Raw genomic sequence first — 14,221 nt, 5'->3', positions numbered from 1 at the left:
GGTTGTTTCGATAACTGACACACATACAAATAAAATATGGCATTTTATTTATTTTATATAATGGCCATATACATGATATAGATATAGCTATTGATATAGATAGACAGGAACTTGGCCTGACTCACAAACAGAGGAACAAAGGTATTTATTCAATATATTCAGAGCAGTCCATGTTATGTATGGCATTTCCTCATCCTCACCTGAAGGATGCACCCAGACAGGTCTCATCAACCCCCAGCACAGCTGAGCCTTCACATTGATCCAGGTGTGTGTGCGCACATGCACATGCATGCTGGGTTTCCTGGGTTTTGTTTGGAAGTAAAAACTATTTCTCCCCAGAAAGACTATCTATGGACTGAGGTGGCTGCATTTCAGTGCTGGGTGAATGACTCCTGTATCTACAGTAGCATTGGGTAACCCAGGCTAGTGAGTGGTCTTCCTTTATCTCAGTGCACTGCAAGATTGTTGTATCCTAAAGAGTCTCCTGGAATAAGGTAGCTTTGCTAACTGTGCTTGTATATCTAGAATTGGCGTGATGTGCTGACTGAATCATAGCAGCACTTTGACTGGATGCAGAGGGAGCTCACAGCTCTCACAGTCAGCGTTGTGTGCTGGACCACAGATGTTGCCAGACCAGAGAATCCAAGAAAAAAACCCCGCTGGACAAAGATTAATTTATTAACGAAGCTGTTGTAAGTAGGACTATTAGTGATTTTAAAAAAAGATCACCAGCACTTGGACTGTACATAGAGGCCAAAAGACCAAATTCAATGCTCCACCTTGGAAAAGTTGCTCACCCTGACCTAATAGCTTAGAATGTCCCCAACTATAGGAGGAAAGGGGAAAAAGGAACAAGGTATCAGGACTTACAAAAGCCAAAAATATCTTTATAAATGAAAGCATAGATTGTGTAAAGACCGATGGCACTCACCACTGATCAGTAGAATGTCAAGACCTGTATGTTTTCATGTAGAGATGATCAAATACTATGCAATCCCTGAAAGCTCAAGTTTGTATATACCCCAGTCACGCTTGCCCATTTGTTCCCAAGAAATAATATATAAGGCTTTGTTCATTTTCCTGTCAGCTACAAGGTCTTCAAAGAAACCCTCCTTGTTGGAATTTGTTTCGCACTTGCAAGGTGTAGAAGCGTGTACATGTCAAAAGATGTCTGCTCAGGTACCATTATCTACACTGTCTTGGGACAGTAAGAAATACCGGCTTGCCTGAGTCAAAATCTTGCTTGCCTCAAGTACAGAAGTAGTCTAATTGACTTCAAAGACACTCTTTGCAAAGGTCAAATGAGTACTCTGGTGCCAGAAAGGAAGGAATATAAGGTTATTTAAGCTTCAAAAATTGAGCACCTAAATGGGTGGAATTTCACCATCAAAACAAAGAAATGCAAAGTTTTTAACCTCTTCCTACACCATTATTTTCCTAACAATTGGCCTGATGCTCATTCAGACTTAGATTTATATGTTGCTCAGAGGTGTGAATAAAATCACATCTCTGAATGACATAGTTAAGCCAGCTTAAGTCCCCGTATAGACAATACTATATATACAGAAGAATTCTAACTGCCACTTTTCAGGGCCATTCCTAACTACAGCAGTTGGCAGCACCGGGCAAATGGGGACGATGAGGTGTGCCCTCCCGGCTGCTGCGCCCTCTTGCAGGGGTGTGTGCGCGCGCGCATGCACGCATGTGTGTGCCCTCTCAGCTGGGCCCTGCTGCAGCCCGGATGCTCATCTCTGGCCCTGTGCTTCCCCTGTACCCGCACATGAAGCATCTGTTGGCTCCGGCCCCTTGAAATTGGCAATCACCTAGCTCGCTCACCCCTGGGATCTGCTCCGCCACCTCTCAAGGAGGCAGATAACAGCAGTGTGGATAATATTTACACTGAAGCACTGCAACTACAATGCTGCTCCCGTATCACTCTGGCATTTCAAGTACTTACAACACCTTAGATATCTAGGATTTCTTTAAGCTACTTTTGCTATATTAAGTGAGTGTAAATGAACTAATACTGTGGTGTCCAATACTTTCACTACTCACTACATGTAGCAAAAAGGACACTGAGTTGTGGTGAATACATGCATACCTAATTAATAAAAAATAATAATTCTTCAAATTTGTCACACATGCTCAAGATGATTAGCACAAGCACAACATGGCGAGCAGCCTGTCAGCCATCAGGGAACCCCTATGGGCACTCATATGGCTTGCACTGAAAGGGAGTACTGCAGGGCAGGGCAAGAACTAGATGGATTTTTCTCCCTGTGGACTTCCTCTGCATGTTCTCCAGGAAGTCAAACACGAAACCTTTTTACTAGAAAAATCAAGGCTAAGTATAAGCACTCATTTCCTCACTTTACTGTAAAGGTAGAAGAAATCCAAAGTTTTTCTTCATTTAAAAATAAAAATCCCTGAACAGGAAAGTTATATACAAATAACATTCAAAGTCCATGAAATTACAAGTATTCTTGCTTTGCGCTCATAGCTTCCATGTCACCATAACTGTTTTGTTTTTTTCCCCGCCTGTACAGTCTCTTACCTCAGTTGCTTGTATTCTGCATAATATAGTGCCCACTAGACTCAAAGCAGCTTTCCCATATTTCTTTTTATAATTTCTCTCTTTTTAATACTTCATCACTTCTAGCAAAGAAGGATTCTTTTTTCAGATGAAGTTTTCCATACTTGGGCTATCTTGAATTCCTCTCCCCTTGCCTCCCCACCTCCTCTGCCCCTTCTTCTCCACCACCTACCTGTAAAAGAGAAACCAACCCCTAAATATCTGATATGTTATTTCTGCTTCATCTGATTATCATTTAAAGTATTCTTAATGTAGTTTTAGGATGAAAAGTCTCCATCCCTTTACAGATAGGTATAAAACCATCATACCCCAGTTTGATTATTAAAATAAAGTATCACTGACCCAGATACGATAAAGCAGGGTTCTACAAGAATTAAAGACAGACCTAGAAGCAATGCAATGGCCAGGAAAACAAAGATGAGCAATTGCCTAGCTCCTAAGTTATATTTAAGAAAGTTAAAAACTACAGTGAACATTTGCACAGCATTGCAGTAGTTGCCACAGAGATGTTATATGATCATGAATGCAGAAAAGTGGTCCACATGACTATATTTTATTAAAACATGGTCCACGCTGTTTTAAGGTACTAGTCCTCCAGGCAAGCATATCGGAAAAAACTGGAGTTTGTAGACTCATTGTTTTTTGAATAAAATCTGAAAACCATGGAAGTGCTATCAGCTAGAATAAAATTAAACGAACGGGTTAATGAAGACTGGCATCATTGTCATATGGATTTAATTATAAGCTTAGTGATACACATCTTGTGGAAAGATCTCACAGAACAGGAAAATCTTTGGCTATTCAGGGACAGAGATAATTTAGAGTTTAAACTAAAATTCAGTTAATTTTATTTGGTATTTTTAAATATTCCTTCTGATTCATTATAGCAAACCACACTTTAAGCAGAAAGTGGTTCCATACTCACATGTATCTTCTACACTGTCAACATAGCAGCAAGTATCAGAGAGGTAGCCATGTTAGTCTGTATCCTTGGGAACAACAAGAAGCCCTGTGGCACCTTATAGACTAACAGATATTTTCGAGCATCAGCTTTTGTGGGCAAAGACCCACTCTGTCAGATGCATGAAACATTTACACTTATTTGGGCAAAAAGGTGGGCCAGAGAAGCAACTGGCAGTACTTCTGTACTATTAATTGCCAATGTCATTACAGCTAGCCAAACAAGAAAGGAAAGAATCCAGAAGTTATTTTGTTTAAAGTCATTCTTAGAATTCACACAAAGTGATCATTTCCATCCAGTGTGAAGCATGGTTTAGTGATGTGGTTTAGCATCTAAGGCTAAGTCTATGCTATGAACCTCATAGCAGCATAACTATATCACTACAGCTGCACCGCTGTAAAATCTCATGTACGGTTACCTTAATGCCAACGGCAGAGGTCTCCCATTAGCATGATTAAACCATCCCCAATGAGCAGCAGTAGCTCTGTTACCACACAGAAGATACTCTCCGAGTAGGATAGTGATGCCCACAGTGACACATCAGTGAAACTTATGTCAGGCAGGGGTGTGCGTTTTATTCCATACCTTTGATAAAAATGCTAGTGTAGACAAAGCCTGAAAGCAAGAACTCCCGAATTTTAACCAAGCTGTGAACTAGATCTTTCCATGGATTTTAGCTAGGCATACAAAACATCTGTCTCAATTTCCTTATTTGTGAAATGCAGATAATAGCCATCTACCCCATAATAGCGTGAAGCATTAGTGTCTGTAAAGTGCTTTCAAGATTAATATTTTGCCTACCCCGACCTTTGACATGAGAATGCCTCAAGTCAGAAGAGCTGTGCAGTCCATAATTGAGAACATTTTCCCTTCGTCGTGGCTTTGAGATGTGGAAATGGGTTTAAATTTTCACAAAAGCACAGCAAAGTAGGAAAAATAATTAGCAAAATCAAGTGAAATATTTATGCTCTAACAAAGGTACTGTAACCTGCTTCTATCCAACCTCATGCAATTTACCCATTTCATGGGATTAATTATTGATGTATTCCACCATTATCTGCAAGATCCTTGGAGCTATATGGCTTTAGACCAGATGAGGATTTGACCCTGTATATAAAAAAACAGCAAGTATGCAGTTCCCTAATCTCTCTCCTGCCCCTGCTCTCTGTGTAATGAGATGACAAAAATGGCAGTCAGAAAGAACCGTCTCAAAGATCTGAATGGTTTTTGCCAAACCTGTCCAGCTCCCTCCAAGAGAACAGTTACTCTATTTCCTATGCATCCATCACCACGGTATGTGAGTCAGCTTCCATAAACTCACAGCCCTCCCACGAACTTACGATAAAGGAGACAAGAAGTATGCTGATGTGGGGTGTTCCTGACGAAACAATGAAGGAGACCTTCCCAGAATCAATGACTGCACTTCACATGGGCAAATACATTACTGTTTGAGAACCACTTTGAAAAATGCAAGACACATCAGGATGCTGTCAGGACAGAGACCTAAAAGACTGAAGATAAGACATCCCCTACTGACCAAGGGGTGAGGGTTTCAAGCCAAAGTTTTTTGTATTTGATCAGATCTATGTAATGCCAACAGACCCAGGTCGCCGGCACAAGGAATCAAACCTGCGATTATAGGAGCTAAAGCCCTGTGCTCTACTGCATGAGCTAAAGGCCAGCTGGCTCTCTGCCAAGGCTGTAGAACAGAGACTTCACTCACCCTAGTATGAGGTCTCATTACCTCTAGCTACCACATCTATATAAGAGGAGTTGGGGGGTGGGGAAAGAAAATGTTTATGCACTGTTGTTACTACTCATAATAAATTTGATTGTGGGTAGCACTGGTTGTATGTATCAAGCAAGCTGCTTGCAAACCATACATCTGAAAGTATAGTAAAATCTCTCATTTTGGTCAGTCACATCATCATAATTTATTCTATATATACATAGTGGAATCTAAATTAGTAGGCAACCCTATGTTAAGCAACCACTTGAAAGCATCCCTAGTTACCACTTTACCCTTAGTGGGATCTAGCTTCAAGTTCTACTATGCCCATGCACTGTCCAAATTCTCCCTATTTCTCCCCCGTCCCAATCCAAACTCCAAATCTGGGCTGCAATGCCATAGATGTATATTGTCAGTAGAACTAATCACTCAACTAGTCTGAGGCCATCTTTTTAAACTAACATTGGGAGGTGATCATTAATCTACTTTCCAAGCCCCAATTTCAAAGCAGAAGACCGAACCAAAAGAAAAAGTGTCTGCACAAGACTGATTTTACTGGATATGCATTCAGTACATGCACCAAACCCATTTGGAGTGGGAGTGACTTGCAAAACGTAAAGGGCCAGATTCCTCCACACTTACTCATTTTGAGTCATCCCACTGAAATCAGTGGGACCAGTCAGCAAACTACCCAATACAATTACAAGTAGGAGGATCTGGTCCAAAGAGAACAGGAACAGTGGAACTCAAAGTCAGGATCTACTAAGAACAGAGGATAATCTGAAAGCTTTTGTCAAGCTTATGCAAGTCTGGGGAGGCTTTCCTATAACCACTTATGCAATCAAACCTATGTGAGAGAACAAGATTTCAGACTTATTTAAAATATTGTTGCTCATTGGAGAAGCCATCTCAAAAAATATGAGACTCTCCAAAGTTACACAACCAGACATTTCAATACCTAGCAAGGTAAGACACTCAACCTGAAGCTGCAGAGAGCCTTCATGGGTTCCTTTTTAGGTTGCCAGAGCTTTTGAGGACAAGGCAAAAGTTTCTTAAAGTTCTTGACAAAGTTGGAGCCTATTTCAGCTGAACAGGTACCTCCCTCGTGCTCGTAACCCCTCTTTGAACTTTAAAAGCCCTAAGGTTAAATAGCTCCTGAAACATGCGGCAAAGTCATCTGTACGCAGGGAAGTGGAAGAGCGAAGAAACATCAAAAGCTGGTAATCTCGAAGAGAGGGAGGGAGACTTGGCAGGTGCCTTTCTGATTTGGGTGTTAACCTCCCCACGGGCGAGGCTGAGGAACGAGCGCTCCTCTCCAGTCACGATGCTCCCTAGCGCGGAGAGCGACTCCCCTACATTGTACCTTCAGCCCCGCCGCCCGCGTGCTCGCTCCGTTCCGCACCCTCCTTCACGTGCCCACTCACCCTCCCTCCTCGACCGGCTCCAGCCCCGGCCCGGGCTTCTCCTTACAACCCCTTCTTCGCTCCCTGCCCACCTCCACTGCCGGCTCTGCGCCCCCGGCCGCCTCCCTCTCGCCCCTCCGCACCCTACGGCCTCCCCTCGTACCCCGCCCGTCCCCTCAGCGTCCCTCCTCCGCAAGCACATCCCCGCGCCCTCTCCCCTGCACTCACCTTCCCTGGCTTTCAGCAGCACCGTGTTGGCCACAATGTTCTCGATCTCCATGGTCTGGGCTCCGGGCCCTGCGTCCGCTCAGAGCCGCCACCTCCTTCGCCCCCTGCTCCTGACCCGCCACCACCGGGACACCCGGGCTCCACTCATCCGGCCCCGAGGGCTAGTGCCGGGCTCTCCTCTCCCCCATCACCCGCGCCTCATTCACTCTCCACCCCCTCGTCTGCTCAGGGGGCGGAGAAAGGGGACGGGCGGGGCCTGCCCGCAACTGGGCGGGTCTATGCCGAGCTGCTCCTGCCTCTCCCGCTGCACAGCCGCGGAGACTACAGCTCCCAGCAAGCAACGCGCCCCCCCCCGACCCGGAGGTGCCTTGCGTCAGAGCGTGAGCGTCAAGAACTCGGAGTGGTAAGTGCTCGCGCTCGCTAGAGCGTTAGGCGTTACGGCTACCCCTCTGGTGCTAGGATTCTCAATTCCTCCTCTCTCACCGGCAAGGGCGAAGCGTTGCATGCCGGGATATATAGTCCTGTCGCTCTGCTCTCCGACAGAGCCTAGCCGTCGCGCACAAGTTCCGCGGGATGTTGACATGAACTCTCGCGACATTTGTAGTCGGGCGGCTGCTGCTTCGTTTGCTCTGTTCAGAACGTGCGTGGTACTCAGTAGAGAAGTTGCTCAGGCTGCGAGTCCACCCCTTAGGTCTCACGGTATTTACCGGCACTCGTGCGAGGAGCCCGTTATCTCAGCCAGACACCCGGGTGGGGGCAGCTAGTGGTAGTGTAAGTTGTCTGATGGGGGGGGGGGGGTTTGCCCTGTCGCCATTTTATTTATTTTATTTATTTATTTATTTTATTTTCCTGCAGCCCCTCCGCCTGAAGAACCTGGACGAAACTAGGTTCCCTGGGTCTTCATGCTACTGAATGAGTGTTAACCCCGCACAAGCTCTACGATGGGGAAGGCGGCTAAGCAGAGGAGAAGGGGCCAAGTAGCTGCCGGGGCCAAGGGCCCCAATAGGGCAGGGGCGGCCTTGGTGAAGAACAACCCTTTTGAGGTGAAGGTCAACAAGCAGAAGTTTCAGATCTTGGGGAGGAGAACCAAACACGACGTGGGGCTGCCGGGCGTCTCGCGATCCAAGGCTGTCAAGAAGGTAAGAGTGGAGGGGGAGGGCGCGCACGTGAGCACAAGTCCCACCAGTCTGGAGCAGGCCCGTGCTGCAAGGTGGGGACAGCTATGATGCACATTCCCAGACAGAGCTGTCCAGTCCCTAGGATGTGGTGGAGCATCTGCCCCAGGCCCCACACTTTTGGGGGCCCTGTGGTGGCCTCCCCGGCTGTCCATTAAACGGGAGCAGGGGAGGATTACCTGGGGCCAATGTTGCGAGCAACAGACACAGCAAAGATTCACCTTCCCCCGCATCCCCCACTCACCATGTGAATGGTGGGAGCAGCAACTTGCTCCACTCTGCCACCCTTCCAGCTCTCTGTACCTGGGGCACTGGTGGGGGGTTGCCCTGAGTGCTGTCCCCCCTCCCCCGATGGCCCTGCTTCCAGATTGTGCAAATGATAGAATGCAACTTGTGTGAACTCAAGAACCTATAGCATGGCCCAGAGGCATAAACCTTTGTGTTATATTGTGGTAGAATCCCATTGTCAAATTCTGTAGCCTTGGAATAAAATATAGGCCAGTGAGTGGGGATTTTTTTTCCAGCCTTTGGTATGCACTTGCTCTGTGACTTTTGATGAGTTACTTTATTTTTCTAATTATCATGCTGATGGTTAAAGCAATAAACATTTGTATTTCAGTAGCATGTATGGGCCTAATGAAGACTAACTGTTGTAGTTAGTGCTGTATAAACAATGAAATAAGCTGATCCTGCTCAGAAAAGTTGTCGAGCAAAAAGATTGCTCTGTCCCTTGATTACTCTGACTTGAAAATAAGTATGACATTTATGAGGCTTAAAGCTGTTTGGGACCCACGGATGAAAAATAGAGACCTGTACATCCTATCAGCAGCTGCTGTTCGGGAGGGGCACAAGGGGGGCACTGGCCACATGACTGGCATCCCCATGTGACTCCTCCCCATGATACCCCTACCTTGGGGATGGCCGGGGCAGTCCCCTGCTCCGTGCTTCCCTGTCTCTTCCCTGCCTGTGCTCTGCCCCTCCTTGTGTCTTTCTCCAAGCTCCTTCCCCCAAGTGACACTGCCTGGGGGACTAGTTTGGTTTCATCCCCTACGCTCACCAGCAGCAAAGGTCACAACTGTAGCCAATTCTGCTCTCCTAGCTGTATTGCTTGCAGGAGAAACCATACCCCATGCTTCCTGCCTGGGAGAGCAGGGGAGCTGAGCAAGCTATGGCCATGTCCCTCCGCTTCTCCCTGCTGTTGTTCCTGGTTGGAGCTGGGGGCAACTTAGGGCCCGGAGCTGGGTGCAACTTAGGGCCCTGAGCTGCCCAGAGTTTCTGGTCCCTTGTCCCTCTCATCCACAGCCTTTGATCCCTTAAATTCATCCTACAACCACCACATAACCCCTGCATCCTATTCAGTTGCATCTTGAATGCTGTGTGTCGATGTGGTCCGACCCTCCTATTTTAAAAAAATTATATATTGAAAATGGAAAACTTACAGAGGATAGTGACAAAGATGATTGCAGGGGTATGGAACAGCTTCCACATGAGGAAAGAATAAAACAAATATGACTAAGGGGTGATATGATAAAGGTCTGTAAAATGTTGAGTGGTGTGGAAAATATGAATAAGGAATTTTATTTCTTCACATAACCCAAGAAATAGGGGTCACTCAATTAAACTAATAGGTAACAGGTTTAAAACAATGAACAGTCATGTCAATGCCATGCCACAGGACATTGCGAAGACCAAAATTATAACCAGATTAAAAAAAGAATTAGAAGAGTTCCTGGAGGGTCAGTCCCTCAGTGGCTATTAGTCAGGGTCAGAATGCAACACCATTCTTTGAGTGTCCCTAGCCAGTTTTTACATGACACGTGGGGGTGTGCAGTGGACCATATGCACCTCTTTTTTCCCATCCCTTCCCCCCAGCATCAGGGTGTCTTGTTGGTTGTTAGTGAGCCTCACAATGTCATGAGCTGCTCATTGATGCCAACTGTTACCTCAGAGAGGCACCTTATGAGGTTGTTCTTTATAATGAAGCCCACACCATGCAATTGAGATTCATTCAGAGATTTGCCCTTCCTTTCCAGACATAGGTGTAACCTCCTTTCTTCTCCCTCACCTGTCTTCCTCTAATTTTGGACAAGGCAACAATACAATGTTAAACCAACTCAAGTCATGAGCAATGATAACTGTACATCATTCTGGTTGGTCACTGTTTGAGTTGTCCATCAGGGTATACTGTATATGTTCCAAAATTAAAAAATTTCTTACATTTTTGACCACTGGGATTGTGATCCTGCTGGATGTGGCTATCTAGCCAAAAGAAACAGACTATTTTAGGGCACCTTTCCTAGCTTTCTCCCCGATGTGGGGTGAGCAGAGTCAGTGCCAAAAGGGACTACTCAGTAATGGCTGCAACTGTTCATTCTTGCCAGCTGGCAAGATGATTGACTCACATACCTGCCTATGGGTCAGTCTGTGATTAGGAACTACAGATTTCACTATTCTGTTCCCGTCACTACTTGCTGATCGCCATTGGACTTTTGACTTGTGTAAGTGATTGTTTGCCCCAAACTGGAAGATGCCTGTGTGGAACATCTTTTCAAGTGGCCTTGTCAAAAGAAATTTTGCTGGCGTCACAGAGTGGTTTCTGACAATGTTGTGGAACTGTGGATGTGATCTTCACAGCACACCAGCTGCAAGAAAAGTGTTTGGAGGAAAACTGGTCATCGTATATGGCTTTCATTGCTCTAACTAACACCTTTTGTCCAGGGAATCGCCGTGCCCTCTGGAGTATACTTCTGAAGATTGGCTGTCCAGATAAATATATCAGTATCCTAAAGTTGCTTCATGACAACTTGGAAGCAATTGTTTTGAGCAATACCGACTCCTACAGTGAATCTTTCAAAGTACAAACTGGAGTCAGTCAGGGCTGCATCATCACTCCAGCCATTTTTGTGGGTTTTTTTATTGCTATCATTCTTTATCTAATTGCGTGAGGCTCCAAGATGGCATTGAAATCATTTATAGAAAAAATAGAAAGCTCAATTGTGAACTTATGAGGCTGAAAGCTAAAAGTAAGATTTCCACCACATCTATCATGACACTTCGGCATGCTAATGATAATGCAGTTTTTGCCCACTCTGAGAAGTATCTTCAGACTATCCTGAATATGTTTGCTGAGGCTTATACATGTCTTGGTCTCATCCTCATCAGCCCTCTCCGAATGAGGTATCACATGCTTCATCTATCAAAATAATGGAGAGGTACTGAAAAATGTCAGTCACTTCTTCTGCCTTGAAAGTCATCTCTTATCCAAGGCAGATACTGATGTAGCAATCCAACACAATCTGAGCTGTGCCAGTGCAGCTTTTGCTCATTTACAGCACAGGGATTCTGAAGATCTTGACATTCAAACAGATGCCAACCTTCTTGTTTATCAAGCCATTGCTCTGTCATTGTTGTGTGGGTCTGAAACCTGGGCAACCTGTAAACATCATTTGAAAGTCCTTGAGAGGTACCACCAATGCTATCTCCTCAAGATCTTGAAGATCAAATGGGAAGACAGGGACACCAACATTAGTGTTCTGGAGAAGTCAATGATCATCCATCAGAAACTTCACTGAAGTGGTCATTACCTAGTGCCAGGCTGTCGCCTCCCAAAACAGGTCCTGTTCTCCCAGTTGAAAGAAGGATACTGTAAAATGGGAGGACAATGGAAGTGTTATAAAGACTTGCAGAAGGGTAATGTAAAGAAATGTAATATGGGCTTACACTTAGGAGACACTCAACAAAGATCGCTCAAAATACAAAGAAGTCCTTTGTGATGGTCCCCTGCATTTTGAACTTGCACAAAGTGAGGAAGACAAGAGGTCAAGGAGTAGAGACAGGCTTCCAGTCATGGTCCGTGCCCTCTTGCTATATCTGGAAGCATTTGTCCTCACTGTAATAGAACTTGTGGTTCAAGATTAGGCCTTATGAGCCATCGGAGGATGCACAACTGCTGTGGAAGATGATGATGACAATCATGAGTTGCTGAGTATGATCATCATTCTGGTCTGTGCCCCCTGTTTCCTTAGTGCTACCCAGACCACAGTGTCCCAGTCCCCCTTATTCCACCATGTTGCCCAAAGCATGCCACACAGTGCTCTGATGGCAATTTAAAGGGCTTAGGGCTCCAGCTGCTGTCCCTTTGTCTGTCTTCCTCCCTCTCTCCCCCTGCCCCCATTGGTAGGCCTGACGACAGTTCAAGAGAAATTTGTTGTAAATCCTGAGCAGCCATTTATGAGATCAATATTCAGAGTAACTGTAATCAGTGAAAGCGTCTGCCTAATATGTGTCAAGTCAAAGTATTTTTCTTTGCCAAAATAGTAAGAGAAATTGCGTCATGTTGCAAATTCCTTGAAAATTATATACATGTATATAAAATAAACAGATGAAAAGAGAACATAAATTTTGTGGTGTCCAAAATGAAGTAAGACTTCCATTATTTAGTAATCCTGACATCTGTAGATACTGCATCTGTGATATGTACGTAAAGGGCTATAGATAGAAACTTCAGCCGTTTAGCTCTCCATAGCTGGTTGAAAGTAACAGAGGTAGCTGTGTTAGTCTGTATTCTAACAAAACAAAACAGCAGCCAGATAGCACTTTAAAGACTAATAAAATGATTTATTAGGTGATGAGCTTTCCTGGGGCAGACCCACTTCTTCAGATCTGTAGAATTTCCAGGCCACACACAGATATATAGTACAGAGGTCAAAAAAAATTGCACTAAACACTGACAAATACATGGACTGAAGGAGGGGGATGAGGGGTGGGGGATGAGTGTCTTGCCTGAGAAAATTATGAACATCAGAGGAAGGAAAGCAGTCCTTGTAATGCGTGAGATAACTGCTGTCTTTGATCTTATCCAGTGTTAGTGTCAAATTTGAATATGAACTCCAGTACACAAATCTCCCTCTGTAATCTGTTTCTAAAGTCTCTATTGTAGGATGCATATTCTCGGGTCTTTAACAGAATGGCCCACTCCATTGAAATGCTCACCTGACAGGCTTATGTGTATTGAGATTCCTGAGGGCTGCTCTGTGTCCATTCATTCTTTGGTGAAGTATTTGCCTGGTTTGTCTGATGTACATTGTAGAGGGGCAAATTGCTAGCACATAATGGCATATAGTAAGGTCTCAGAGTATGCGAATGCAGAGTATGTGACCCCTCTCTTACGCAGCTGACCCCGCCAATTCATACAGTAAGCCCTCGCTTTGCATGGCTTCACGTTCACACAGCGCAAAGCTGCTGGGCTCTAAGCCTGTCTAGCTTCCCACAACTGCAGGCAGTTAGGCAGGCCAAGAGCCCTTTCCCCCTGCTTCTGAGAGTGGCACTGCTTGACAGCTCACCCCCATTAAACCTCCTAGTGACTCAACCCCCTGCCAGCTCCCCTGCCCACGTGGCCCCAGTTCAACTCCCCATGCACCCCAGCTCATCTCCCTCAGCGGGGGGCTCCAGCTGCATGCCTGGGGCTTCACTCCAACCCATCCCCCTGTGGACCTGGCTCAAACCTCCATGCCCCAACCCCTTCCCTGCACACGCAGGCCTCAACCTCTGCCCACACCCAGCCCCAACCCCACAGACCCAGACCAACCCCCTTTGTGGCCCCAGATCACACACCTTCCCTGCGCAGCTCGTTCAGCACACGTGGGGCCCCAACTTGCATCCGCTCAAGCACCCTGCCCTGGTTATCACCATTCAACCCCTCCACTCCTTGGCTCAACTCCCCTGCAGCCCCACCTCATCTCCCCCATGCGTGGGGCTCCAACTTCAACCCCTGTCTGGGGCTCTATGTTCCATCCCCCAGCGCACTGCATGGGGCTCCAACCCCCCTCCACTCAACCACCCTGTCCCGGTGCACCTCCCGCTCAACCCCCCCACCCTCTCAAAACTTTCCTTCCACATTCCCAACTCACACTGCCCCTCCTGCCCGCCCACCCTCACGCTTGTGGCCCTGGCTGTCCAGCCACTGGCAGTATTTGCAGGGGCTCTATCCCCTACCAGCTCAACCTGCCCCTGTCCACCCCTGTTCAACCCTCCCCATCCCCAGCTGAACCCCCCCAGCACCTGCTGGGCTGTCAGCCGCCAGCGTGCACAGGGGTCCAGCTGTTAGCCGCTGCAGGCACATGAGGCTCAACC

The 14,221-nt window shown here is 46.1% G+C and overlaps 2 protein-coding genes across 4 annotated transcripts in view; one reads left to right on the top strand and one right to left on the bottom strand.

Moving 5' to 3' along the window:
- Window positions 1-7,029, bottom strand: part of GRK4 (G protein-coupled receptor kinase 4) — a 94,400-nt gene extending 87,371 nt beyond the window's left edge. Inside the window, exon 1 of the mRNA XM_074991708.1 lies at window positions 6,915-7,029. Within this exon, the coding sequence (XP_074847809.1) occupies window positions 6,915-6,966 (52 nt within the window). The 5' untranslated portion in view covers window positions 6,967-7,029. The remainder of the gene's footprint in view (window positions 1-6,914) is intronic.
- Window positions 7,030-7,413: 384 nt separating this feature from the next.
- NOP14 (NOP14 nucleolar protein) overlaps window positions 7,414-14,221 on the top strand; it is a 43,692-nt gene continuing 36,884 nt past the window's right edge. Inside the window, exons 1-2 of one of the 3 annotated variants that reach the window (XM_074992395.1) lie at window positions 7,414-7,554; window positions 7,770-8,053. In XM_074992395.1, coding sequence (XP_074848496.1) covers window positions 7,856-8,053 — 198 coding nt within the window. In that variant the 5' untranslated portion in view covers window positions 7,414-7,554; window positions 7,770-7,855. Of the gene's footprint in view, window positions 7,686-7,769; window positions 8,054-14,221 lie in introns of all 3 variants that reach the window. The other 2 variants (XM_074992392.1, XM_074992394.1) reach the window with 2 other exon arrangements.

The sequence above is a fragment of the Carettochelys insculpta genome, chromosome 4, assembly GCF_033958435.1.
Source record: "Carettochelys insculpta isolate YL-2023 chromosome 4, ASM3395843v1, whole genome shotgun sequence".
NCBI classification, from domain to species: Eukaryota; Metazoa; Chordata; order Testudines; family Carettochelyidae; genus Carettochelys; species Carettochelys insculpta.
Note: the sequence above shows the minus strand (reverse complement) of the source record. Positions and strands in the feature narration are given on the sequence as shown.